Here is a 27,915-nt window from a genome sequence, read left to right as displayed (position 1 = left end):
TAAAAAGTTGGACTTGGTTTTTTAATTAATTTATTTATTTTTTAGTTTTGGCTGGGTTGTGTCTTCATTGCTACACGCGGGCTTTGCTCTAGTTGCGGCGAGCGGGGGCTACTTTTCGTTGCGGTGCGCGGGCTTCTCATTGCGGTGGCTTCTCTTGTTGCGGAGCATAGGTTCTTGGCGCATGAACTTCAGTAGTTGTGGCTCGCAGGCTCTAGAGCGCAGGCTCCGTAGTTGTGGCACACGGGCTTAGTTGCTCCGCGGCGTGTGGGATCTTCCCAGACCAGGGCTCGAACCCGTGTCCCCTGCATTGGCAGGTGGATTCTTAACCACTGTGCCACCAGGGAAGACCTGGACTTGACTTTTTAAAACTTGGAATATAATTCATATGCCACAAAATGCACCATTTTAAAGTATATAATCCAATGGTTTTTAGTATAGTCACAAAGTGTTGCTACCCTCACTCCTATCTAATTCTGGAACATTTTCATCACCCCCTCAAAAATCCCATACTCATTAGCAGTCATTCCCCATTCTCCCCACCCCCCCCCAGTCCCTAGCAACTACTAATCTACTTTCTTTCTCTATGGAATTGTCTATTCTGGACATTTCATATTACAAGCAGCCACAATTTATGGCCTTTTGTGTCTGGATTCTTTCACTTAGCATCATGTTTTCAAGGTTCATCCACATTGTAGCATAAATCAATACTTCATTCCTTTTTGTGGCTGAATAATATTTCATTGTATGGACAGACCACATTTTGTTTCCCATGTATCAGCTCATGGATGTGCCCTTGGCTTTAAAATTGTGTGTCTGGGAAGGCTCCCTGTTAAAAATAAAATTTTAATGTGGTCAGATCCTTTGTCTTAGGTGTACCAAGGGTTCCAACTCCTTCTGCCTCAAAGGTTTTATGACAAAATCCACCACTGTAATGAACCAGACAATCCTTTCAGTGAAGTGTTGTGTTGTCCGATTCTCCCTTGACTATAAATGACTTCTGTTTCAAGACCTTGAGTTGGGTGTATGGCTCCTGCGCTTTTGTACCTGGGGCTTCACCAGGCTCTTATGTTACAGGCCAAACAGGAAACAGGAATACAGTTGGCCCCCTGTATCTGTGGGTTCTGCATTTGCGGATTCAACCAACCATGAATTGAAAATATTCAGAAAAAGAATTCCAGAAAGTTCCAAAAAGCAAAACTTGAATTTGCTGTGCTTTGGCAACTATTCCACTGTATTTATATTATATTAGTATTGTAAGTAATCTAGAGGGATTTAAAGTATACAGGAGGATGTGCATAGGTTATATGCAAGCACTACACCATCTTATATAAGGGACTTGAGCATCCGCAGATTTTGGTATCTGAAGGGGTCCTGGCACCAACCCCCCTGTGGGACGACTGAGGGATGACTCTATATGTATATTTCTTTAAACTTTCTCTCAAGTCCTTCTCTTTTCTTTATTACTTTGTAGTAGCTGGACTCAGGGGTATTATTTCCTATTTGATTTGTTTTTTCCCTTTCTGAATTGTTAGGTTTGGCTCTTTTGCCATAATCTGCAATTCTCTTGAGACTTAGATTCACTTCCGGCTTTTCCTAAAATTCATCTTTGTCTCCTTTCAGGTTGATCCAGTGTTCACAAGGGAAGTCAAAGCCAAAGTAAAGAGGTAAGTGTAGGTGTTTTGCAGGAGAGGAAACCTAGTGACCGATAAATGATCCCAGTCCCCAAGCACTCACCGTGTCCCAGGCTCTGTTCCCAGCAGTTTACTAATAATTCCTCCTTTAATCGCCTGTGCGATTAGGGTGATCCTGTGCCATCCTAGGCGCTATCATTTTCCCCATTTACAAGCCAGGAGGCTGCTATCCTGGAAGCATCAGCAGTTCCCTAAGGGACGGCAGCATGGACACACGTGTGAAGACGTGCAGCCCCACTAGGTCAGCAAGTTCCCAGGAAACCCACTTTGAGGTTACAATTGTCACTGATCGCATTGGCCAAAACTGAAAAGACTTAAAACATCTGCTGGTGAGGGTGAAAATTGCTGCCACCCCTTTAGAGGGCAATTTGTCAGTCTTCGTTATCAATTGCATGTGTCTGCCAGTAACTCGATAACACTGGCTTACACACCCTGGCGCTTAACTGCTCACATAAAAAAATCTGGGGTCGTTGGTCCAGGACCAAGTAAGACTTCAGCTCCTGTCTTGCTGTCCTGCGGTCCCTACCTGTGGCTTCCATCCCTAAGGTGACAGTGGCTGTAGAACTCACGCATCACATTCCGAATTTTAAGTGGGGAGACGGGGAAGGACAAGAGCCAGAAGGGTTACCTCCCATTTGGATCAGCCCCTTTTTATGTGAATCTCCTCACCCCCCCCCCCAGGATTCCAGCTCCTCTCACTGGCCACGCCATCACCCCAGGGGCCTGGGAAACTGATTTCATCCCCATATGCAATCAGGTGTCTTTATGTTGCTCATAGATACAGAATGCATGTATGTGAAAGTATAACCAATCATGTGAAAGAATAACCTCAAAATCCTGAGACTGGTGGAGAGGGTTAGGGGATGGAGAAGAATGTCCATATTTTTGGGTGAAAACAAAAAAGAAAACAAAACAAAACCTATGTGACAAAGTGCTGGGAACCTGGGTATTGGTTGAGTTTCTCTATTTCTCTCTGTTTATGATACATCTATGATTCTCTTTCTGTGTATCTTTTAAAAAGAATTTGAAGAAATGTTGCATTATTAGGAAAGGTTTGTTTTCTAAATCATTCAGAGAAAAATGTCAAGAGCTGTATCTCTGACGTCCAGTATCTGAGAAGCACGTGTCTCCTTGGTCAGAGGGCTTCAGAATGACAGCGGGTGTGTTAACAGGCTTCCTCTCTCTCTTACCAGCGATGGCTATAGAATAGATTCTCACTCCAGTATGGTTTTCTGTATTGAATCCTTTAGCAGTAATGCTTCCCTGTGGATCTAGGGTATTTCTCCAAAATCGTCATCTCCCCTTCTCCCAGCCCCTCCGCGTGAGATTCCCAGCCGTAAGCTCTCTCTCTGCTCCGTGTTGTTCCAGGACCCCTGGGGTACGGTTGATCGGGGAAATGACTCGGGAAGACCTCCACGCGGTCGTGAAGAATTGCTTCGCAGTGGTGAATAGCTCTGTCTCTGAAGGCATGTCATCCGCAATCCTGGAGGTAATGATCTAATGGGTACTGAAAGTGGCAATATGAAATGGTCCATCACCCCTTTTCTCAGTTATGGAGGTGATGCCTTTGTCAATAAAGTTGTGCGCTTCTCAAAGCTAACAGAGTGAAACGGCATTTCCTCGGGAGTTCTATAGTAGTTTTTAAGTTCTGTCTGGGGCTTAAGAATACTATTTCCTTTCTCCCTGCCATTTTTCCTCGCGAGCTACAAAATGAAATAAAACTAGGATAGTGTCGCCTCTCTGACTCGCCACTTAGCTTCAACGGGAAGACGGCTGAGGCTATGAGGGTCGGGACAGGATGTGGGGTGAAGGTGTGTTTTGTAGCGAACCTCCTTTTGTCTTGATGTCTTCTCCCTCTTTTCAGTGTGTCCTGTGATCCCAGAATTTAGGGGATAAGAGAGGGCTGGGCTTGGATTTCCCTGGCAGTCCAGTGGTTAAGACTCTGCACTTCCACTGCAGGGGACAAGAGTTCAATCCCTGGTTGGGGGGCACGAGTTCGATCCCTGGTTGGGGAACAAAGATCCCGCAGGCACTGGCGCAGCCAAAGAAAAAAAGAAAGAAAGGGTTGGGCTTGTGCACATGGAAGGGGGTGGGGCTTCATACACGGAGGAGAGTAGCTGCAGATGCACAGGGTGGTGGGCATGAGGGTGGACCTCATCTCTCTGTCTGGTGTTCAGCTCTGAAAATCTCTTACGCTACTTGGACTAAGTGTGCACAGCCCAGCACAACCGTGCAGTCTGTTGCTAGAGTTATCTGTGTTTTGCAGGGAGAGGCTGAAATAAAAAGTACCTGCTCTTGATCCTGGCAGCCTCTGGATTGAGTGTATCAGCTCCTGGGTCAGAGGGACTTAATCCAGCCTCACAGCCCTTTGCAATCTCTTCTCCTCACTGAGCGTTTTACGTGATGGGGTGTTTTACCAGGATCACTTAAACTGCTTCATGCTGATGACCTGAGTAATCCCCAGCGTGCCTCTAATGCAAAAGGATTTTCCTTTCCCTTATTTTGCTGTCGGTTCACAGCACACTGGGTTCCTTTTCAAGAGTGATCTTAGCAAAGAGGCGACTCCGTCCCTCCCGTCATAACCAGCATTCAGTGCTGGATTTTCTTCATATCATTAAATCACAAGCCATCCCTCGCATGGAATCTCCTTTAGTTCTTACACAATAGATGCCTTGTTGAGTCCTCTTGGTTAGCGCATGATAAAACTTGCTGTAGAAACAGAAATGTTTGGTGATTGACCCTCCAGGTCTTTAAATCGCGTTTCACATCCCCTTTCTCACGATGCTAGTTTCTTACTTCAGGGTCTACTTAGAGCAATGCTATTATTTTATCATGAGTATTTGTAACATCCATTTATTCCTTTGGATGCTAGTTGAATTTACCAGCCAAAGTTACAATTTGTGAATTTCAGTGTTTCAGAGACCATGGTAAATAATTAAAGCAGGAAAAAAAAGCATGCTCCCTAAATTTAAGAAATGACTGATGTCGCATGCCTAATATTTTCTGTGAACGTGGCATCATTTAAAAAAGCAAACAAAGAAAACTAAAAACTAAATACTGTGGGTGGGGGTAACATATACTGATGCCTGTAATTCCAGTGTTCAGAAGCTTTCAAAGCACACAGCTTGGATTTGTAACATTTTCATCTTCAGCCAGATGTTGAATACCTCAATACCTCAGTCTAAGCCTAATGATTAGCATTTATCTCCGTTGTGGTTTAAAATCAGCTTTCGACTAGAGTCACTGGAGCGATACATTGTACTCTCCCTGTTAGCTTTAAAAATGTGCATTCTTACAGTACCACGTCCTCAAGCCATTGCTGAATCGCTCCTTTGTATGTAAATACACATTTTTTTCTCCCCCCAACTTCTTAAGAAAAGGTAAAGTGGAATTCGGGAATGATTTTATAAGCAGCACACACAGCAGTTCACTGCAGATGAATTGCTGTCAAATTTCATTTACTTCAAAGGAAAGGCAGCTGTTGGCAATTCTGTCTGCCTTCAAACGTGGACACTCTGTTCCTTTTGAAAATTCCAAAATAACCTTTGGGCTGAGGGTTTTGAATGAAACTGATTTTAGGGGAGTCGTGGAGGGTGGATTTCATTAGAATCAATTCAAAGAACCAAAGTGGTTAATCACAGAATAAGTGCACATCACTTTTGAAGGAAGGGATCCTTTGGCCTTTCAGAATTAGCTTTGTTTTGTCATGGAAGCATGTAAAAATCCATTTGCTATGACACACTTCTTATCTTTTGCTGATAAACTCCAAAAATCAAGCGTTAGCTGGATGCCCGGGCAGTAGAGGGGACATCCCTACAACGAATCTGTTGTTTCAAGTTTGGGCTTATTATGGAGTTGAACTCTACACAGAATTAGAAGAATACAAAAAATTATTATCATTATTAATTTTTGTTTTGCTTTGGCCATGTGGCATGTGGGATCTTAGTTCCCCGACCAGGGATCGAACCTGGGCCCCCTGCAGTGGAAGCGCGGAGTCCTGACCACTGGACCGCCGGGGAAGTCCCAGAAAGTTATTTGCTTACCCCACACTTCCTCACTGGGCGCTCCTCCCTGCCCTGGAGCGCACACACACACACACACACCCAACCTCCAGGTCAAAGTTTTCACTGCCCAGAGGAGAAGAAGGCATCTTCTAAAGCAAAGAGCAGTAAAAAGGTAATTCTTGGGCTCTTAGCTTCCAGGCCCAGGGCCTAGTGATGAAAGATTCATTTCAGGGCTTTTCAAGGATAACTGTGACCCTGTGTCACTTGACCTTGGCTCATTTCAAAAGTGTGTGGGGCAGAGCTGTACCCTTCCCACTTTTATTTGTTTGTTTGTTTGTTTTTGTGGTACGCGGGCCTCTCACTGTTGTGGCCTCTCCCGTTGTTGAGCACAGGCTCCGGACGCGCAGGCTCAGTGTCCATGGCTCACGGGCCCAGCCGCTCCGCGGCATGTGGGATCTTCCCAGACCGGGGCACGAACCCGTGTCCCCTGCATCGGCAGGCGGGACTCTCAACCACTGCGCCACCAGGGAAGCCCGCCCTTCCCACTTTTAAAACGGGAGGGCTTTTGGAGCTGTCACAACTAGGAGGCTGCTACTGGCAATTAGTTTGGCGGGGAGGGAGTGCAGACAGGCAAAGTATTTTTCAACGTGCAAGACAGTCTTTGCGTCAAAGGTCTGTCCCCAAGATGCCATTGGCGTCCCCGTCAAGAAACGCTCTAAACTCCATGGTGTCAGATCCGAACGCACTGTGCGTGCACATCAGTGGAGCACTCGGACCAGCCGCATCCCCATGTGACAAGCAGTGATCATGGTGCTGGACATATGCCCAGTTAAGGCCACTGAAATGCACGCAGACCTCTCTGCAAGGAAATCTGGACCCCAGAGGTTTCAACCTAGGGTGTGCATCAGAATTCCCTCTGAAGCTTAAAAAACCATCGGTATGAATGACGGCGCCCTGCAAAAGCTCTCTTGGCTTTGCTGACGCGGAGCCCTGGCGGCCGGGCTTCCAAAGGCTCTTCTGCGTGTAGACTGGGGGCCATGTCTCTGGAAACCTCTGTTAGCCCCGCTGAAGAAGGTGCACCAGCGACAAAGCTTTTTTAAAAGGTCAAATGGGAAGCTTCCACCTACCTGCTGGAAGGTTGAAGAGCTCATCGGGGGGCAAGAGAAATTCAGTGACTGCAAACTCAACCGGCTGTTAGGTGCCCCTTCAGCTCTGATGTTTCCTCTTTTCTGTCCCAAAACGGGGCCCCAGATTCCAGGTTTGAGCGACTCTCTGCTCCAAGCCCCACCCCCTCCACTGCGCCTTTCCCTCCTCTGTCACGACCAGAAGGGGTTCAGAGGGCGAGCTCGCCCATCTCCAAACACCGTCTCATCCAAGACATTGCCAGTCCCGGTTCTCATCAGGACCAGCCTCACAGCACTGCTGTATTCTGGGACTTTGCCTTTCTTGCAGACACAGTTTGTTTCTAAAGAGGTGACTTCACCTGAAGAAAGTGACTTGTGAATCAGCCATCTGATTCCTTAATGCCATGTCTTGGCTCTATGAAAATAGTATTTCCATGTGCTTACTTATTCTTAAGATGCCTCCTTTATTTGTTTTTCTTTTTTCTTTTGTTGGAGTATAGTTGATTTACAATATTTTGTTAGTTTTAGGTGTACAGCAAAGTGATTCAGTTATACATATGTATATCTATGTATATTCTTTTTTTCTGATTGTTTTCTATTATACGTTATTACAAGATAATTGAATATAGTTCCCTGTGCTCTACGGTAAATCCTTGCTGTTTATCAGGATGTCTCCTTTCTTAAAGACAGTTTATTTTTAAGAGGGGGCTTTGAAATTAGTTTTCTCTGAATATACAGCTTTCAGAGAACATTTAAGTATCATCTTCCTCCACCCAACTCACAACTTCAAGACTCAGACTGTATTTCTCTCTTTTTTTTTTTTTTTTTTTTTTTTTTGCGGTACACGGGCCTTTCACTGTTGTGGTCTCTCCCATTGTAGAGCACAGGCTCTGGACGCGCAGGCTCAGTGTCCATGGCTCACAGGCTCAGCCGCTCCGCAGCATGTGGGATCTTCCCAGACCGGGGCATGAACCCGTGTCCCCTGCATCAGCAGGTGGACTCTCAACCACTGCACCACCAGGGAAGCCCTCTCTTTCTTTTTGAGGTATAGTTGATGTACCTTATAAGTTTCAGATGTTCACCATAGTAATTCACAATTTTTAAAGGTTATACGCCATTAATAGTTATCACAAAATATTGGCTATATGCCCTTTGCTGTACAATATATCCTAGTAGCTTATTTATTTTATATGTAGTAGTTTGTACCTCTTAACCCCCTACCCCTATCTTTCCCCTCCCCCTTCCCTCTCCCCACTGGTGACCACTAGTTTGTTCTCTGTATCTGTGAGTCTGCTTCTTCTTTGTTTGTTTGTGTTTTTTTTGGGGGGGGGGGATTCCACATATAAGTGATATCACACAGTATTTGTCTTTCTCTTTCTGACTTATTTCACTTAGCATCATGCTCTCCAAGTTCATCCATGTCGTTGCAAATGGCAATATTTCCAGATTGAATTTCACTCTTTCTGCTGATCTGCAGTTTTCCTTGAAGGCAAGGAGCATGTCCTCTACAACCTTGAACCCTCCCCCAAAGTCTAGCTTTGTAGCATCAATAATCCATCAATATTCATTGGATTGAGCAAAGCTAAACTACTATACGGTATCACCTCTTTGACTCGCCTTTAACCAACTGGTCTCATCACCCAAACCTCCTGTGTCTTGCCTTTTGCAGGTTGATGATTATTTGCTGAATGAGGGACAAGGAATGGGTGATCTCACTGGCCCATGGCCTTACTTGTGTGTTGGGTGCTTGGTGTGTACTGGTTGATATACAAGTAAGTCTATACTACGGGAGGGATGATGGGATCTTTTTTTTTTTTTTTTTTTTTTGCTGAAACAGGGATATAACCTCTGTCCTGCCTCAGGGTCGGCCGGTTCTGAGATTCTCTGATGGCCAGTTTTATAGATCTGCACTTGCATCTTCATATCTGTATTTATAGAATCTCCTCTCAATCTGTGTGTCTGCCACAGTTTCTCCAAAATGCACCAGTGCTTAACGACATCAGTGGATAAATGTACCATTTGGATTGGAAGATGTTCCAGGGCCCACCTGGGACAGAGAACAATGAGAACAGAGCTAGCCGTGTGCCCTGACATGTGTGATGAGCCTCTAGCGAGCCTCCCCTCATCCCCCTCATTGGTGGGATGAGATGAGACGGTCTGGAAGGCCTCATCTACGTGGAAGATTCTGCAGTCCCTTGACAGATGCCTAGAAATGGAATCACAGTGGGTCATGCCAGTTTGATGAGCTAATGACCTGAACAGGGTGACCAGCAGGGATAGGAGCCATCAGACATCCTGTCGTCTCGCTCACCGTGACTATATTACGACCCTGTAACGTACATAGTCAATGTCAGCTTCAGCCATCAACCACCTAAGTGGTATGTGTGCAGAATGACATCTGAAATTTTCATTTACTCTGGAAAGTTTAGCCCCTCGTTCCCAAATGATAAAACTGGAGCCCAGGAAGAGGTCCGGTACCGGGTGTCGAACTTCGACTCCATTTCCCCAGAATGACTGATGAGCAATGAATTTGAGACCCTCCATGTTAGTCAAGGACGAAGCCTCCACCAGGGCAAGACCAACGTCTCACAAGTCCTGGCTTGTGCCCTTCTCCAAAATACCAGATGGCACCCACGGTGTGTCAGAACCCAAGGTCCAACCAGTGGGTTCATAAAGCACCTGTGACCTTAATGTTGAGATGTGGCCGTTTTGGGTTACTTTTTGCCTGTGCTGCTGAGTTTCCTTGTTCTGAATGTAGTGACAGTGGAAGGTCCCAATTTTTACCCTACAAGATGCGAGCAGAATATCACGACTTGGAGACTTTCTGTGACCATGAAAGGCCACCATGAGAGGCTGTTGCGGTGCTGGGGAGGGGACTGTGAAGCTGGGGGCGAGCAGGAGGGCTCCTGTCCGAGCAGCCAGCCAGCTCCACCGCCTTCCCCGATGGTGGGAACAGCACAGTCTCGGGGGCAGAAAGGAGGGCTGTCCTCCCTCCTCCGACCTTATGCAGGGCCTGGATCTCAAACTCAACGTGTACTGGGAAGATACAGGCGACACAGAACCAGAAAACCAGGTGAGCTTACCCAGAAAGCTGCTGACGAGAAGATGATCCTAGTGTGAACCATTGACCTATAATTAATTTACGTTCAGATGCTTCTGGAACATTTGATCCACAAGCATTTCTTGAGCTCTTAACTATGTGTCACACATGGCTCCGGGCACTTGGGTGTTGGTGGCGTTTGTGCCATGTGAAGTCCTTGGAGTCAGAGCTTCCCATGGTAATATACTAAGCGGCTGAGATCGGGGGACTTTACCGTTCTGAAAACCGAATGTCACCCCTTCGTGACCAAATTGTTTATTACGTGAAATGAGACACCGCCTGCCGAATTGGAGTGCCTAAGACATCCTTGTGTATAGTAAGAGCCAGAATATTGGTTTGCTGATAGCATCCCCTCAGGGCTGCCTCTGGACAGCAAGGTGTGAAGGGATGTCCCTCTCACCTGCTGAAAGGCACCTGTCACATGAAAGCTGGGTTGGCCCCTGTGAAAGTCACCATGGGAGAGTCAATGCGGGAGGCTGAAATGGAGCTGGGAAGGGCTGGCCTAATCCTGTATGTTTCTAAATGCCCCCCTCCCGGGCAGGGGAGACCAACACTGCATGCCACGCTTCTGGGCATCTTTTTGAGGGCTCGATGCCAGGTTGTGCCAGGCTATGGGGTGGCCCAGCCTGGCTGATCCCAGCCCTTTGGTACTGGAAAGGCTGCTTAGTGGATAATCGGGATGATAAATCATGCCTGTCCTCACTGCTGTGCGATGCCAAAGGGACGTGTGCAGTCCTGGTGGCATTCGTATGGCGGCCCTGGAAGAAAATTACTCATCGGGGAAAGTAATGATGGTAGTTAAAAATGTATACTCCGGGCTTCCCTGGTGGCACAGTGGTCGAGAGTCCACCTGCTGATGCAGGGGACGTGGGTTCGTGCCCCGGTCCGGGAAGATCCCACATGCCGCGGAGCAGCTGGGCCCGTGAGCCATGGCCGCTGAGCCTGCGCGTCCGGATCCTGTGCTCCGCAACAGGAGAGGCCACGGCAGTGAGAGGCCCGCGTACCGAAAAAAAAAAAAAAAATGTATACTTCACGCTGCCGCCGAAGAAGTGTCAACTGAAGATTTGGAAAGAGAGGGTTTCTTTGTGACATCGCAGTAACGATGTCAGACAGACCATTACAGTATGTAGTTTCCCAAGACTCGCAAATGCAGTCAGTCATTAAGATTCAGTATGTAGTTGGAAAGTCTGGGGTTTGGATTGGGAACTCATTTTCGGTAAGCTTTTGTGCGGTGCCAGAGGTCCAGTTCAGCTAAGAAGTTATTCTCCCACAGACCGGCTCATCCGGCCACAGAAGCTCTTACAGCGATCGCCCACCTCTCCTTTGTTCTTTTCGTCCTCTTAGGCGATGGATTTGGAAGTCCCTGTGTTGGCAAGGAACATCCCTGGGAACGCGGCCGTGGTGAAGCACGAAGTGACAGGATTGCTGTTTTCCGACCCTCAGGTAAAGGAGAGTAACTTCCCCATGTTCACCTGGTCTGAGTAGCTCTCATCTGTGTGCGGCGATCAGAGTCTGTGATTTGCGTCCTTGTGGTTATAGCTCTTGGTGTTCCCTTTATACTCAGTAGAAGAGAGTGTGGAGCACCACGTCACCGTTGTCACCTGGGCAGCCGCCTGGACGTGTCACTAAGAGAAACCTAGGGACTTTCAAGAAACCCGAGACTTGAGTTCTATTTCTGAGGCTGCTGGTGATGATCATTGTGACCTTGAGCCAGTCCCTTCCCCTCTTATATGCTTGGGTTTCTTTTTTTTTTAATTGATTTTATTGAAGTATAGTGAATTTACAGTACTGTGTTAATTTCTGCTACACAGCACAGAGACAGTTATACATTATATACACATTGTTTCATATTCTTTCCCATTGTGGTTTATCACAGGATACTGAATACAGTTCCCTGTGCTCTACAGTAGAACTTGTTTGTTTATCCATCCTACAGATAGTATTGGGTTGGCCAAAAAGTTCATTCAGGTTTTTTCTGTAAGATGTTACTTTTTGGCCAACCCGATAGTTTGCATGTGCTAACCCCACACTCCCAAACAGCCTTCTGGTTTCTGAAGCAGGCACTCTTCAGATACCATCCTACACTTCCAGGACATCTCCTGGTGTTCAGAAGACTGCTATATATCCGATCCCTTGCAATCCTTCAAAGCAGTGTATGGAAGAGGCAGTGTAGTTGTGTTTATACATGTGTGTATCTTGATATATGTGTATCTGAAATTAAAATAAAGGTGAATGCAGCTGACAGTGGGCACAGCTGGTGGAGCCAGTGTCATCTGGGGCACACCTCTGTGCCAGGACCCCCCAGGACATGTGTGAAGGGGTCCTGGTCACAAAGTCTGAGGTTCCAAGGATGTGCCTACACTTGAAGCCCTTGGAACCCTGTGCAGGGCATGTAGCCTGAGTCTCCAAGCTCTGTCTTGTCCTCCGTGCGATTACAAGAGCTAATTATAACTCTTCCTCTTAGAGGTGTGATGTGGGCTGAAGGGGTTGATATACAGGGCTGAGCCGTGGTCACAGCGTGCGGTCAGGGCTCTGGGTCCCCGTTATCACCAAAAGGAGAGCCCATTGCTGCTGCCTACGGCTCGTGTCCGGTGGCAGCAAGAAAAGAATCTTAGGCCCATCCTTTGCTCTTCAAGTCTTTAGATTTAGAAATTAGGTTCTAGTCACTATCATCTTTATGAAGGCACATGTTATATACAGAAATAAAGGGGTTTATACTTAAAAGCTCGGGTCAACTCCAATATTTGAAAATTCCGTTTTTCAGCTTTCCTACCGCAGATATTTAATCCCAGATCGCTTCCCCTTCCCCGTAGTATAATTCTGCGTCGCCTAGTTGCACTGCCTTCTTATCACAGTCACGTGGACAAGATGGAAGCCAGCTTCCCTGGGGGAGGGGCAGGATTGCAGGGAGACAGGCATCATCAGGTGCTGTGTGGGTGCAGCCGCTCACCTGGGAAACAACTGAAAGAGCAAAGGGCAGGCCCGGGGCTTATCAGTTATTATCTAACAAAAAGCACATCTAACACGAATGCCTTTCCTTTGAATAGCGGCCCCTAAAAGCTAAAGCAATACCAGCACATGAAGAGTGTGTAGCGGTTCCTTGCTGATCCTCCAGACAAAGGCATATGGCTTTTTACCACGTTCTGCATCTCTCAACGTCAACGCCAGACAAGCTGGAGGTCACAGAATATTGTCTCCCCGTGGGCAAAGAGATTTTATTTTCATCTCCCCAAACCCAATGTCTATTTATTTTATAGCTCAATTTCAGAACCCTCTAATTTCATCAGTGAGTGTCTGAATAGCCATCACTTATAAATGGCTGCATCAGGTCCAGGGCTAGAACGAGAGCGGTTTGGCCATCCTGACTTCATTTCACATTCCTTGTAAGGCATTCCTTTCAATATTTGCAAACAACTGTCCTATCTCTGACACGTCCAAGTTATTTCTGCCCGTTACCGGCTTCCTGGGAGTTATCAGACAGTTCCGCAGCACTCATACAGTTAAGGCGTGGGCTTATTTTGTTTCCAGCACTTTAATGTTACTTTTACAAAGGATGTTAAAAAAGAACAGAACGGTCTAGGGGGGAGCATCTGGGGGGAGGCTGCATTTTTTTAACACGTTTTGAAAAGTGTGCTCGACGCGGATGTCACACGTGACTTTGTTTTATAGTCACAAGCAGACTCGACCTAGCACGGAGTGGAAGCTGTTGCTTCAGAGCAGACATGCGTTTTCTGTACGTCAGTGGCCTTGGTTACTGTCATCTAGCTCAGGAGCACAGACGGAATCAGCCACTGGTTTGTTGCCAGTGTTTGCAAGGTTTATTGCAAGTGTGCATTCAAATAAGTATTCAAAGCTCCATTTCACTTATTGAGAAGGGACTTCCATGCCAGGGTGTCAGCCTCATTAAGTTAATGTAGATAGATGCATAGACAGATAGATACATAGATCCATACATAGATAAGATAGATACAGACAGACAGACAGACATGTCGAATGCAGAAAAATCATACTTTGGATTTTCAACAAAATGATGAATAAAAGTATTCAGCTGTGGTAGGAACAAAATAATCTCTATTTTTATACACCTCAGCCCTGGAAAACCTTAATTTAAGTGAAGCTTTCCAAACCTACTAAACATTGATTTTTTTTTTTTTTTTTGGTTACTGCGACAGTCCCATTCTTTTTCTTTTTAAGAAGAAAAGAGCTGAGCTATTTTATGGCTACATTTTATAGCTTCGAAATTAAAAGCCATTTGACATTTAATAGAAACTGTGAATCCGTTTTCTCTCTCAAGGACAGACTTTCGAAGTGTGGCCCAAACTAATTTCGCTGGGAGGTTCTGTTTGTTTTTTAGGCAACTATAAAAAAAGTCATAACTTTCGGAATAATGATGATGATGACAGCTAACATTTATCGTGTGTATGTTATGTTCCGGTGTCTGTTCTTTGCCATCAGCATGGATTTACACTTTTATTAAGACTGTTTCATTTTAAATCTCTGACTTTTGATGGTCAATCAACAGTTTAATGTTTGGAAGAAGCAAGGCGTGTTGGAGACACATCAGCCTCCAAACTTTTGTTTGGGCAGAGCTGTGCTTGGGTCTTGAGTTTTCTCCCTTGAAATCTGAGTGATCCTGGACACGTTTCTTCTTCCTGCGCTCGTTCCTTGATCTGTAAGATGCAGATAATGATGCCCGTCTTTGGGGAATAGCAGAAAGCACGTGGGGTGGAGTGCCGTCCTTGGGCTCAGAGGAAAGCTGCGTGGACGCAGAGTTAATCATATTCACGGTGCGCCGCTGGGTGAAGTTGTTTGCTGCTGCTCGGGAGCTGTACAGTCTGCTGAGCTCTTAGGTTTAAGCAGTGGAATTAAGCTCACTACAGTGAGACGTTCTCCTTGTGAAATCTGACCAGCGTCATGCAAAATAGCATTGCTCTCTTTCTTCTTTTTATTTTTTACTTAAAACAATTTTTAACTTTTTAACCAAACATTTAGAGTTCTTAGATGTTACATACAACTGTGATGTGTAAGCCCCCAACCAGTCCCTCTGAAGTGTAAAAAAGCACAGATGCAGGCTCGTCCAGTGTTTGTTGGATTTCCATTTAAGCCCAAAGGAAACTCTGGGCAAACTCTGCGTGAACTAAAATGGAAGTCAGTCCAACATTTTTTTGCATGGATTTGTCCACAAGGTGACCGTATTGTTCATTGTGAAAAACCAGGTACCTTTGAGAGTGAAAGGGTTGTTATTGATAATTATGCTGGGATGACCTGAACCAAATGATGCAGGTAAGGACCGTCTGCTTGAAGAGCTGGGATCAGATGCATAGCTGGTATTTGTTAGGGATCAAGGGTGAGTCCAGCCACATAGGGGAGTCACAGTTTTCTAATAGCCACGTTGAAAGAAAATAAAAAGAAACAGATGAAATTCATATCAATAATGTATTTTATTTAGCTTCATCTATCCAAACTTGCATCATCTCAACATGTAATCGATACAAACAATGTTTTTCCCCATCCCACCTGCCCATAGAACTGACCGTTGGTTTCAGTGCAATATAAAAAATTTTTAATGAGATCTTTACATTCTTTTTTTTTTTCGAGGCTCTGAAATCCTGCGTGTATTTTACCCACCAGCTCATCTCAGTCTGGAGATTCAATTTGTATCGAAATGCTTGGTTTGCATTGAGACTCCATACCATTTGCAGCTGAAAAAGTAGATTCACATGTCCAGGTTGTTGCAAGTATACTTGTAAAGCTTTGTAATACCTGAATCAAGCACCAGTGTTAAAATTTCAGTTTAAGTCCATTCAAGTGGATAATTTAAAATGCAGTTCCTGGGCACACTGGCCACATTTCCAGAGCTCAGAGTGGGTGCTGGGCGGCACTGCTCCCCGGAAAGGGAGCGATGGGGCAGGTGGTCCCAGCCAGGCACCACTGTAGGGACCTTGCCCGTTTCTCTTACTAATCCTCACGGGAACCCCACGCAGGTGTTACCGTGATGATCCCAGAGAGGGTGAGGCATCTACCTTCGAAGCTCAGCGGGAGATGACGGGGCCGGGACTCGAGGTCCCAGCCTGATGGGTGCTCGGCCACCCCTGAGAGCGTCTGCACGATTCCTCGTGTGGCTGTCTCGCCCTCTGTCGCTGTCTCTCCTTCTTTCTCTGTCTCTGTTTTTCCCTCTATCTCTGTATGTCTCTGTCTCTACCTTTGTCTCTGTCTCTCACTCTGACTCTCCCTCTCTCTGTCTTTGCGTCTCTCTCTCCTTCTTTCTCTGTCTCTGGCTCTGCCTGTGTCTCTGGCTCTCGCCCAGTTTTCTATGCCTGTCTCTCCTCCTCTCTGTGTCTCTCTTTCTCCCATCTCCGTCTTTCCTTCTTTCTTGATCTCCATCTGTTTCTGTCTTTCCCCCTATTTCTTTCTCTCGCCCTCTATCTGTGTCTCTCTCGGTGTCTGTGTCTCTCCCTCTCCCTCTGTCTCTGTCTCCCTCACCATCTCTCTCTTTCTCCCTCCCTCCCCTCCTCTGTTGCCTGGGCAGAGAGGGGACACTTTTCCATGGGACCGTCCTCTAAAAGGATCCTGCTCACCATTTTGTCCGACTTCTTGGGGAGAACGGACCTCTTTCTAAGGCCCAGTCCTGCTTCACTTCTCTGCCTGTGGCTGGTCCCTGGGGTCAGAATGTCCCAGAGGGCTGGAGGTGGTGGGGGGAGGGGGACGCCTCGGGTGGGCACAGCGCTGAGCGGTGCTGCACAGAGTCGGGCTTGGCCAGGTGAGGAGGACGAGGATGGAGCCACCAGGTGAGGCTCGCCGCTCAGGAAAGGCCAGGCCAGGCCGGGATCCAATGAGGGATGGAGCACAGGGCCCTTCCCGGCTCTGGTCCAGACTTTTGCATTCCCGGCCGGCAGGCAAAGTCTGACATTCTCTTAAAATAGGAGGACGGGAGGACCGTTTTTCTTCTGCTTGTGCACTCTCCACCCGCCTTTACAGGGCAGGAGGCTGCATCTCGGACCTGACCTTCTGGCCTGACCTCTGCTGGCCGCCCGTGTCTCGCAGGCGACGTGTGCGACTCTCAGACCCGCCGGCAGTGCACACCTGCTCTGCATGTGAACAAGCACCTTGCGGTTTGGAGGCTTTTTTTTGAAAGTGAGAATTTTTAGCTACTTTATTAAATATATTCAGTTTCAAGGCTCTGACTGTCCATAATTGCCATGATGCAACACATGTGTTCACGTGTAAAAAATACCCCTTCAACATGCTTTAAGAGGAATAACTGTGTTTTACAATCTATGCGGCATGAAATAGAATTTGATATTTAGAAAACCAGCTAATTGTAGTTTGGGGGCTTGCGATTAGGAGAGCGGCCTGCCTGACCCCGCCTGACCACACCAAAGGGACCCTTGGCCCCAGCGCCGCCGGCCGATGCCCCGCCCATCACCCTGTGAGTTTGTCCCTCTTCCCTGGGGCCTGGGGACGAGATGTCGGGACAGCAAACGCAGTGCCCAGCCCGCTCCAGGAATCAGCCCTGTAGGTGCATTTGCAGTTGATCCTGAAATCCAGAGTAAGGAGATGATGGTGACTTCTTGGCTCTGGCAGAATTCAGGAGAGTGGCCTGTGCAGGACCCTCGGGGGCTGCAGCTGCCGGGGTGATGCTGTAGGAGAAGGCGCGGGACCCCGGCAGCCGGCTCAGGCCCCCTCCCCGCGGCCTCCCCCCCCCCCCCACCAGTGCAGCGTGTGCGCACACGAGCAGCCCCGCACCACTGTCCTGGGCTCTGTATCTACGTGCTGCTTCCATCCGTCCCCGCCTCTCAGGGGCTCTGTCCCCAGAATACTGCTGTATCCAGACCCTTACACCCTCCCCCGTTCCAAGGCACTCCTGGGTCTTGTCTGGACGGTTAGAATGGCTTCTCCGCTCCATCCCGCGCACCCTCCTCCTAGCAGCCAAAGGGACCTTTATAAAATTCAGGCGCCGTCCCATCCACCCGCGGTGCAAAACCCCTCTGTGACTTCCTGTGGCCGTAGAGAAAAGGCACCTCTTCCGGGGCTCCACGCCTCTCTTCCTCTGCTCCCTGCCCACCCCTGGTTTTTTCCCGCAGCCGGGCCGCCGGGAGCATCCTTCCCCCTCGGCTTCACTGTCTCTTTCTTGAGAGGCTTTCCCAGTCACCCTCCCCCATCTTCTCCATCCCCCCCCCCCTCCCTGTGCTTTTCCTTTCCTTCTGCGCAGTTCACACGCCCGCCCTTGCTTTTATCGTACATGACCTCCCCGCCCGAATGAATGAATGCCCCCCGGGTTGGTGGTCATGCTGGCTTATTCACGTGGCCCCTCGTGGTGGTCCTGGCACAAATGGGTGCCCCACAACTATCGGGAGAGGTTCTTACCCCAGGGCATTAAAGGGATGATCTTTCTTGGGTAGTAACCAAACACCTTTGGTTATTTTAGTTTGATGTGAATCTACACCGCATGCCACCCAGGTGTAGTTGAGCTGCTTTCTTTTCCTGTTTTCTTTGCAAAGTAGCAGAGGACAGCCTTGGCCCCTGAACTCTGCCCGGACTCCCTCCCTGGATGGTTCTACTCCACGGCCTCGCTGAAGTCAGCGTTCCTTGGGTGACACTGCCAGTTGGTGTCATGCTCAGCCAGCTCCCCCGAGTACGACCAGGATGGCTTAATTGCAGGTTTCCTTGCACATTTCTTCTGGGTTTTGCTCTTTGCCTCTTTCTGCTGCTGGCAACGTGCCCACCGGAGCCATCTCCCGGGTCCACCTCTTCTCTTCCAAGCCTTTCCTCACTTTCTTCCCTCTCCTTCCTGACATCCTCCTCTTCCCTGCCTCCGAACCAGCCAGGTGAGCATGAGCAATTTTCTGCCAGCTCGTGTATTGAAATGACGCTCTGGTCAGAATCTGGGAAGCAAGAGAGTGGGAAACACAGAGAATATTCACTGTCCTTGCTTTTAGTTTAACCAGTAGTTCCCAGATCTCATGGATCTGTGCGGTAGCTTTGCTCCATCCTCCCGTGAAGCAGCCAGGCCTGGTGTAAAAGGACCTCAACTCTGGGGCTGCACTGAGTTTAATTCCCATTTCTGCCACTTACTGCTGTGCTACCTCGGGCAGGCTCCTGGACCTCTCTGTGCCCCCGTTTGTGTCTCTGTGAAAAGAGTCACAGTCATAGCACAGAGTCCTCATCCCTTTTCTGCAATTCCAAAATCCAAAAAGCACTTGAAAAACAGTTTTATTTTTAGTAAGTTGGGTGCCACAACTCAGTTGGCAGCAGACTCATATCTGAGCTGATGTGAAGTTATTGCTGGCTTTGTTTATCCTGCTTGGTGGGACGGTTCTTAAGTTTGATTTGGAAGTTCCGGTGTGTTGTTTATGGGGCGCTGCGTTAGACCCCTGGAGGGCGTATGTTACTAAAAGGGCACGTAGACCATTTTATTAAAAACCCCAAATCCTGGATTCTGAAACATGACTGGTTGTTACCTGGGTATAAGCTCTTGCTAACTGTTGACTGTTGTTATAAATTCTGACCAGTTCTGGCTCCTGTGGGAGGCTCTTGACCAGAGGCCAGGTGTCACCGTTGAGAAGGTAGAGGACAGGTTGGCACCTCACCGAGGCTTTCTGCTTGACTCAGCCAGGCACAGAAGAGAATTGAAAGGCGGTTCGCTTTCTCACCAAGTGGTCCACGGTCGTCCGCTACCGCAGCCTCTCACGGGCCACCCGAGAACAGTGGTCTAGATCACAGGCCAGAGCCTCCAGGGCTCTGCCCGTCACTCCTGAGTATCGCTGGGTTTGGGACCTGGCTGTGAGCGGGCTTGTTAGACGCGAGCGCAGGAATTGTCCTGTTAAAGGGCCTGAGCTTGTAGTGTGAGTGAACAGGACACATAGCCGGACTCTGCAGCCGCCAGTCTCGGAAGGGACGGGTGGGAAAGAGGCAGATCAGACTCCCAGCTGCTGCCATTCAGCGGCCACGGGTCGTGGTCAAGGGCCCGAGCCCCTGCCACCTTCTCTGGCTCTGCATCGGGCGGGCGGTGTGGACGGGGATGATCTACCGGGAAATTGCTTCTACACCTACCCAGGATAGCTTCTGCTTCAACATCTGCCCAAGATTCTCACAGCTGTTGTTGATATTCGTTTTAAAGTCAGCCGCTCTCTCTAACCATTACGTTGTCGTGTGAACAAGCAGCCCTCCCCAAACTCAGTTATCACTGCTGCAAGTTTAAAAGATAGGCTGACCATGGAGAACAGTATGGAGGTTCCTTGAAAAACTGAAAATAGAGTTGCCATACGATCCAGCAGTCCCACCCCTGGGCGTATATCCAGAGAAAACGATAATTTGAAAAGATACATGCACCCAATGTTCATAGCAGCACTAGTTACAATAGCCAGGACATGGAAACAGCCTAAATGTCCATCGACAGATGAATGGATAAAGAAGACATGGGGCTTCCCTGGTGGCGCAGTGGTTGAGAGTCCGCCTCAATGCAGCGGACACGGGTTCGTGCCCCGGTCTGGGAAGATCCCACATGCCGCGGAGCGGCTGGGCCCATGAGACGTGGCTGCTGAGCCTGCGCATCCGGAGCCTGTGCTCCGCAATGGGAGAGGCCACAACAGTGAGAGGCCCGCATACCGCAAAAAAAAAAAAAGAAGAAGATGTGGTATGTATATATATATATATATATATATTATATATATATATATATATATATTATATATATATATATACACACACACAGTGGAATATTACTCAGCCATAAAAACGAATAAAATAATGCCATTTGCAGCAACATGGATGGACCTAGAGATGATCATACTAAGTGAAATCAGACAGAGAAAGACAAATATCATATGATGTCGCTTATATGTGGAACCTAAAATACGACACAAAGAAACTTACTTACAAAACAGAAACAGACTCACAGACATAGAAAACCAACTTATGGTTACCAGAGGGGAAGTGGGGGCATAATTAGGAGTTTGGGATTAACAGATACACACCACTATGTACAAAATAGACAAAAAACAAGGTCTTGCTGTATAACACAGGAAACTATATTCAATATCTTGAAATAAACCACAGTGGAAAAGAGTATATATATATGAATCACTTTGCTGTACACCTGAAACTAACACAACATTGTAAATCAACTATAATTCAATTAAAAAAAAAAAAGACTGGGAATTCCCTGACGGTCCAGTGGTTAGGACTCCATGCTGTCACTGTCGAGGGCCTGGGTTCGATTCCCTGGTCAGGGAACTAAAATCCCACAAGCCATGCGGTGTGGTAAAAAAAAAAATAGACTGAAGGTTTATGCTGAATAATTCCAAGGCTATTTGCACGTTCTTACAAGTGGTCCCCACTTTACCCAACGGCAGGAGTCATCAAGAGAACGGCTAACAGAATTATTATGTGGCCATGTGTCCATATACATCATTGTGAACTATGGCATTTGGATAAAGCTTAACACTAGACCAGCGAATGCTGTTTTGTGTGAGAGAAACAAGACAGATGCATGCACGTCACTTCTAGATGGATCTTGAAGTGTGATTCTCACAACTTACAGTTGTCAATGAGATGAATCTAATCTTTTTTTTTAATATATAAATTTATTTATTTATTTATTTTTGGCTGTGTTGGGTCTTCGTTGCTGCGTGCAGGCTTTCTCTAGTTGTGGTGAGCAGGGGCTGCTCTTCGTCACGGTGCCCAGGCACCGTTGCAGTGGATTCTCTTGTTGTGGAGCATGGGCTCTAGGCATGCGGGCTTCAGTAGTTGTGGCTTGTGGACTCTAGAGCGCAGGCTCAGTAGTTGTGGTGCACGGGCTTAGTTGTTCCACGGCACGTGGGATCTTCCCGGACCAGGGATCGGACCCGTGTCCCCGGCACTGGCAGGCGGATTCTTAACCACTGCATCACCAGGGAAGTCCAAGATGAAACTATTCTGTGGCCAAATAACTTGTGTAAAATAGGGTAGACACAGTTGTCCGTCTTATTCTAGTGTTTTTCATAGTCTGAGTCTCCAGAATCACCTGGGGAGAACTGTTAGAAAATACGCATGTGTTATGGACTGAATGTTTGTGCCTCCATGCACTCACCCCCAAATTCACATGTTGAAATTCGAACCTCTCCTGTGATGGCGTTAGGAAGCGGGGCCTCCGAGAGTCCATTAGGCCATGGAGGTGGAGCCCTCACGAATGGCATTAGAGCCCTAATATAAGGGACCCCACAAAGATCCCTCGTTCCTTCTGCCATGTGGGATTACAGTGAAAAGATGACCGTCTCTGAACCAGGAAGCAGGTCCTCACCAGACACCGAATCTTCCAGCGCCTTGATCTTGGACTTGCAACGTCCAGAACTGTCTGCTGTTTATAAGCCACCCCCTGTCTGTGGTATTTTGTTATAGCAGCTCAGACAGGCTAAGACACCACTCCTGGACCTTGCCCCCGGCCTACCCAATCAGAATCTTAAAGCGAAGTTTGAGGACCAGAGGCACAGACTAAACCTTAATGAACTCCAGGGTTCCGAGGAAAACCACCATCCGCGATCGAAACAACAGCACATCTGTCAGTCTTCAGAAACCCCCTTGTCAGCATCTCCCATCAGTGAGCTGTCGTATTCGAAGCATCCGGAGAAGCAGCTTCGGGGTTGTCTAATTGAACATACCTTCCGAGCCTGAAATCCAGAGTTTTTATGCAATTGACTTTCCCTTCTCCTGGAAGAACACATATGTATCCCTTACAGAAGGTGGTCGGAACGCAATGCTCTTTCAAACCATCCCATGTTCAGTCTGCCAGCTCCCGTGTTCTCTCTGCATGAGGTGTTTGTTTCTCGTTGAGGGGCTCCCCTCTGCCCCGTGGCTTTCAGCTGACACGGTTATGAGAAGGATCCCAACAGGGGTCTAAATATCCATCCTGTAAAACTGACACTGCTTCTCACGCCCTGGATCTGGCTGGTACCTCAGGGCGACAAGGCAGGTCAAAAGAATTTAGTGAGAAAATAATTTTTAATTGAAATATAGTTGATTTACAATATTATATTAGTCTCAGGTGTACAGCATAGTGATTCAATATTTTTATACATTATACTCTATTTAAAATTACTGTAAAATATTGGCTGTATTTCCTGTGCTGTATAATATATCCTTGTAACTTATTTATTTTATACATAATAGTTTGTACCTGTTTGTACTTATACCCCTATTTTGCCCCTCCCTCCTCCCCTCTCCCCACTGGTAACCGCTACTTTGGTCTCTGTAGCCGTAAGTCTCTTTCTGTTTTGTTATATTCATTCCTTTGTTGTATTTTTTAGATTCCACCTATAAGTGATACAGTATTTGCCTCTCTCTCTCTGCCTGACGTACTTCTCAGTGAGTTTTCTCCACCAGCAGGGACTACTCAGTAAGGAAGAAAACTCTGAAAACAGTCAACTGCTAATTGAATAATTACGAAAACAAACCATGGTGTTTTACATGATTTTTTTTTTTTTTTTTTTTTTTTTTTTTTTTTTTTTTTTTTGCGGTACGCGGGCCTCTCACTGTTGTGGCCTCTCCCGTTGCAGAGCACAGGCTCCGGACGTTCGGGCTCAGTGGCCATGGCTCACGGGTCCAGCCACTCCTCAGCATGTGGGATCCTCCCGGACCGGGGCACGAACCCGCGTCCCCTGCATCTGCAGGCGGACTCTCAACCACTGCGCCACCAGGGAAGCCCGATTTTTTTTTTTTAACTTTAGAAATCTGTAACCTAAGCCAGTGTTTGCATACCTGTGGTCCTGGGGTGGGTCTGGTCTGCACACCTGTTTTGCTTAGTTTGCTGTTTACTTAAAATTCTGAATTAGTTGTTGGTATTTCGCATGGAGTGCTTTTACATAAATATGCCGAATTTCGACTTCTCTTGAAAAACACAGCAAACGTGGGAACAAGGGGAGGCCCTGCTCACCGAGGCAGCCGGGGTTCAGCACTGCGGGCCTTGCCCACCGGGAGCTGGCGGGCCCTTGAGTTTCCAACTCTGATCTAGAGCAGTGCCTACATCTGTTTTTGAACTCTCTTAAGATGTGGAATCCCAGTACTTGGTTTCTATTTTCTTTTTTTTTTAGTGTGTGTACCCTTTAACGCCTCATAACTTATTATCATGAATAATTTTCAAGAATAGATCATTACATCACATAAATGATGAATTCTCCCCTCCCCCGGTCAAGACTTGGTGGTCAGATATGATGGGTGTTCTGGCGCGTTCTGCAGCTGACAGTTATAGAAAACTTTTGGGGCTTTGTTTGGGATGATGATGAATTGGCATTTGTACTTGTTTCCTGGAAGTTTTGCTACAGCTCTTATGACATGGTCCTTTGGTCCACTGGATGAGCGTCTGGTCGCTGGTACGGGTGGTTGCTGGGCATCTCAGTCCAAGTGGTCATTCATCCTCCAGCAGGTTACCTCAGGCTCCTTTATGGGGTGGCCTCAGGCTCCAAGAGGGCGAGAGCGGGAGCTGTTAGACCTTTTGGAGCTTTGCTTGGAAGTCAAACGACATCACTTCTGACCTATTCTGTTGGTCAAAGCAAATTCCAGAGCCAGCCCAGATTCAGGAGATGGGGAAACAGACCTCCTTCCCCCTTTATTGGAGGAGTGGGTGAGCCCTATTTCAAAGAGATGTTCATGCAAGGATGGGGGACTGCGGCCACCATCTTGCACACAGTAAATGACAGTCTGTATCAACGGGCTTTTCTCATTGTCCGCACGCGTGTGTTCAGAGTATTGACTTAGTTGTCGTGGAGAAGCTGTTTTAGCCCAGAAGAAAATATTCCCAGGGCCTCAGGGAGTGACTATTACAATTCAAGAGTGAGATTTTTCTTTTCTTCTCTTTCTTTTCTTTCAGCCCCCCAGCCAGGGCTTTATGCCAACGGCCAAGGTGTTTCCCACTCCTTACCCAACTCTCTCTTGCTTTGTTTAAGTCAGTGTTTTCTGTTCAATCTTCCATGCAGAGAGGGAAAAAAAAAGTGCGCTTTATCACATCCTATTCCTAGAAACTCTCATTCAGGATTCCATTATAAAACGGTCATATATTCTATAGAAATCATAAGCAGGGGGTTGAGTTTTAGCCAAAGTGTCTGCATCAGATAACTCAAAGATATGACCAGCATCATAAAATAACGTACCAAAGCTATAAGCCTCTCAAATAATTTAAATAAGAACGTTGTTCTCCTATGAGATGGGAATAAATATGTTACATTTTTATTATAAAAAGAACACCAATTTACCATAAAGTGTATATATACTACATAAAAATATAATTCCACTCTATCGTAAATATTGCTCTTTATATTGCTAGCTATAAAAATCATCCAACATTTAATTAACGATAATTTTGAGAATACGTGGACATTTCTTGTAAATGGCAAAGCACTGTGTATTAATCTTAGGCACTGTTGACTTATTGGAATTTACACGGGTTGGGGACTCACAATAATAATGATAGCTAAGTCTGGGCTAGGCGCTGCCCTGAGTTCTTTGTATTCACTCATTGAATCCTGTCAACACGCTATAAAGCAGGTACTGTAATTATTCCTAATTTAAATATGAAGAAACCGAGGCTCAGAGAGGTTACGAAACACACCCAGCATCACTCCCGTGAAGGGTAGGGTGTGAATTTAAATGCAGGTCTCCTGGCTGGTGAGCCCTGCTTTGACTTAGGTGCAAATATAATAAATAATGTGTGTGCCCCTCCCCCCCTGAATACTCTTTAGCAATCAAAAGAATTCTAGTTCTTTCTAATTATGAAGGGCTTTGATATTAAAAAGTGGCTAATTTTTCATTGCATCAGCGTCTGCAAGCATCAGTGAACACAGAGCAAAGCACTCTTCCTCCCTCTGAAACAACAGAAGGAAAGTGTAGAAAATCGAACCGGTTAAGTCCCCTCTCCCCTCCTTCACCCGTGGAGTGAGTGAAGGAATCTGGGCGTGGAGTCTGGGGAGTCTGGGGCAGGGCAGGGCTTACCCATCCAGTGCCCACTTTGGAGATGATCACTGTGGGGCTCAGAGAGGTTAACTAGCTTGCCCAAAGCCACACAGCTAAGTTATGTGTCGAAGAAGGATTTGAACCCAGATCTGAACCAGTGGAAGCCTGGTCCTTTCCACTCCACCAGGTGATGTTCACGATTTGAAGACACACTCCGTGCCCGGGCAAGATGAAAGGATCAACACAGTGGGAAACAAACGTGGCAGGGGTAGTGTTGTCTAGAACATAGGAGCTCAGATTCTGGAGTAAGACCTGACTTCATATCTCAGCTGATACAAAGGAGGGAAGGAACTGTGGATCTAAGTGTGGAGTCACTGTAAGGACTCAGTTACTGTGAGAAACAGCAGCTTTGAGCAATCTAGGGAAGAAAGATGGGGAAGCATAATCGATGACTACAGTATTTTTCCACGATGTTCACCCTCGCACGTGTGTGTGTGTGTGTGTAATTTCTTACTCAGTCCCAATGTTTGTGTTAACGCACATCCTTCCAGAAGGTCCTTTTCTCCAGAACACGGTAGGCAGGCAAAGGACAGACCAGGAGCAAAGGCAGACGCGGGCTTTGGGGTGCGTTTTCAACCCCCCTTCACCAGTTACTTACCTCTCTTTCTCCTCCACCTCATTCTTTGCAGGAGTTTGTTCGGCTGGCAAAGAGACTGGGGGGCGATCCGGCACTAGAAAAACAACTCGTGGCCAACGGAAGGGAGTATGTGAGAATGTATCACTCGTGGCAGGTGGAGAGAAACACCTATGGGCACCTGGTCAGGATGCTGGAGGGAAGCAGTGAGGACTAAGGGCGTGCCCGGTGCCGTGAGATGCTCAGCCCTGGGCAGACACCCAGGGACAGGGCTCTGGGCAGAGGGCGGCCATCCAGTCGAAATCAAGCCGGGTGCATTGGAACCGTAGATTTATTTGTCATAAGACGATTCATCCAGAACCTCTCTGTGCTTCCAGGTAACAGCCCAGATGTGTTTCCTGATCAGTCCTCATGGAGATGCATTACTAATTGGGGCAGGGTAACTGGTTTTAAGGGGCATCAGGGAGAGAGTTTGATCAGCTGCTTTAGGACTTCTAGGGACAGTAAGGGCTTATTTGTAAGCCATCACAGGGAAGGGTAGGCCTCTCTCCCCTGTATTCTGATGACCTGTAACCCATCACTGTCTGTTCAAAGAGCAAAAGCAAAAATCAGACGTGTTGGCTGAGAGGGGTACAGGCAGTGATTATAATGTGGTACAGACCCTGAAGCCAATCTGGGGCCCCAACAGATGTGCAGCTGGGCTCCCAGGCTCTGCAGGTTTCCGTCTCTAAACACTGGAAACATTGCTGTGCATGAGTTGACCTAATCAGTCATGTAACTGAGAGAGCGGGGAGTGCTCTAAATAAGCAGGCCGACCCCTGCCCCGCCATAGGCTCCACCCACCTCCTGGTTGAATTTGGGTTGAAAACCAGTTGGAACGAAGCCCATTATCGCCCATGGCCTGGAAAATACTGGAGCCTGGTTCTTTGGGTTCAGTGTCAGGGACCCAGCATCAGGGACCCAAGGATGAGTATCAGTCTGGTGACCAGCCTCCAGCCCATCGCAGGACCGGCACTCGGGTCCCCTTGACCTTATCCAACACGGGACGAGTTTAACCAAGTGTTGTCATCACTGTAAGGACGTCCCGGCTGCACCGGTGCTGTATCCCCCAAACCCTGTGCTTGTTTTCCTTGGTGGCGGTATGTGCCTCTGTTGGATCCTGAAATCCCTGCTTTCTCACGGACGTTCCATGTCAACAACTGGGGGCTAAATGCTCCGTTTCTCGTGGGAGGTGGGGAAACAACCTGGTCCAGAAGGAGGAGATGAAGGCGGCTCCAAGCCCGTCACAAGAAGCGTTTCCTTAGTGTTTGTTCCAGTACCTGCAGGCCCTGGAGTAGGGAGGAGGGATCCACATCATATTTGCCTCAGACTTCACAACATCTTGGACTCTTTTCTTTCCAACCATCCTATTTTTGTGAACGACCAAACCTACATCTTGTTT

General features: G+C 47.3%; 1 protein-coding gene across 1 annotated transcript in view; it reads left to right on the top strand.

The window, feature by feature from the left end:
* The window catches only part of GLT1D1 (glycosyltransferase 1 domain containing 1), a 91,787-nt gene extending 64,472 nt beyond the window's left edge, over positions 1-27,315 (top strand). Inside the window, exons 9-12 of the mRNA XM_060118721.1 lie at positions 1,621-1,664; positions 3,060-3,180; positions 11,264-11,362; positions 26,530-27,315. Coding sequence (XP_059974704.1) covers positions 1,621-1,664; positions 3,060-3,180; positions 11,264-11,362; positions 26,530-26,691 — 426 coding nt within the window. The 3' untranslated portion in view covers positions 26,692-27,315. The remainder of the gene's footprint in view (positions 1-1,620; positions 1,665-3,059; positions 3,181-11,263; positions 11,363-26,529) is intronic.
* The last annotated feature ends 600 nt before the right edge of the window (positions 27,316-27,915 follow it).

The sequence above is a fragment of the Mesoplodon densirostris genome, chromosome 15 (genome assembly GCF_025265405.1).
Source record: "Mesoplodon densirostris isolate mMesDen1 chromosome 15, mMesDen1 primary haplotype, whole genome shotgun sequence".
NCBI lineage: Eukaryota > Metazoa > Chordata > Mammalia > Artiodactyla > Ziphiidae > Mesoplodon > Mesoplodon densirostris.
This window is presented reverse-complemented; position numbering and strand designations above follow the sequence as displayed.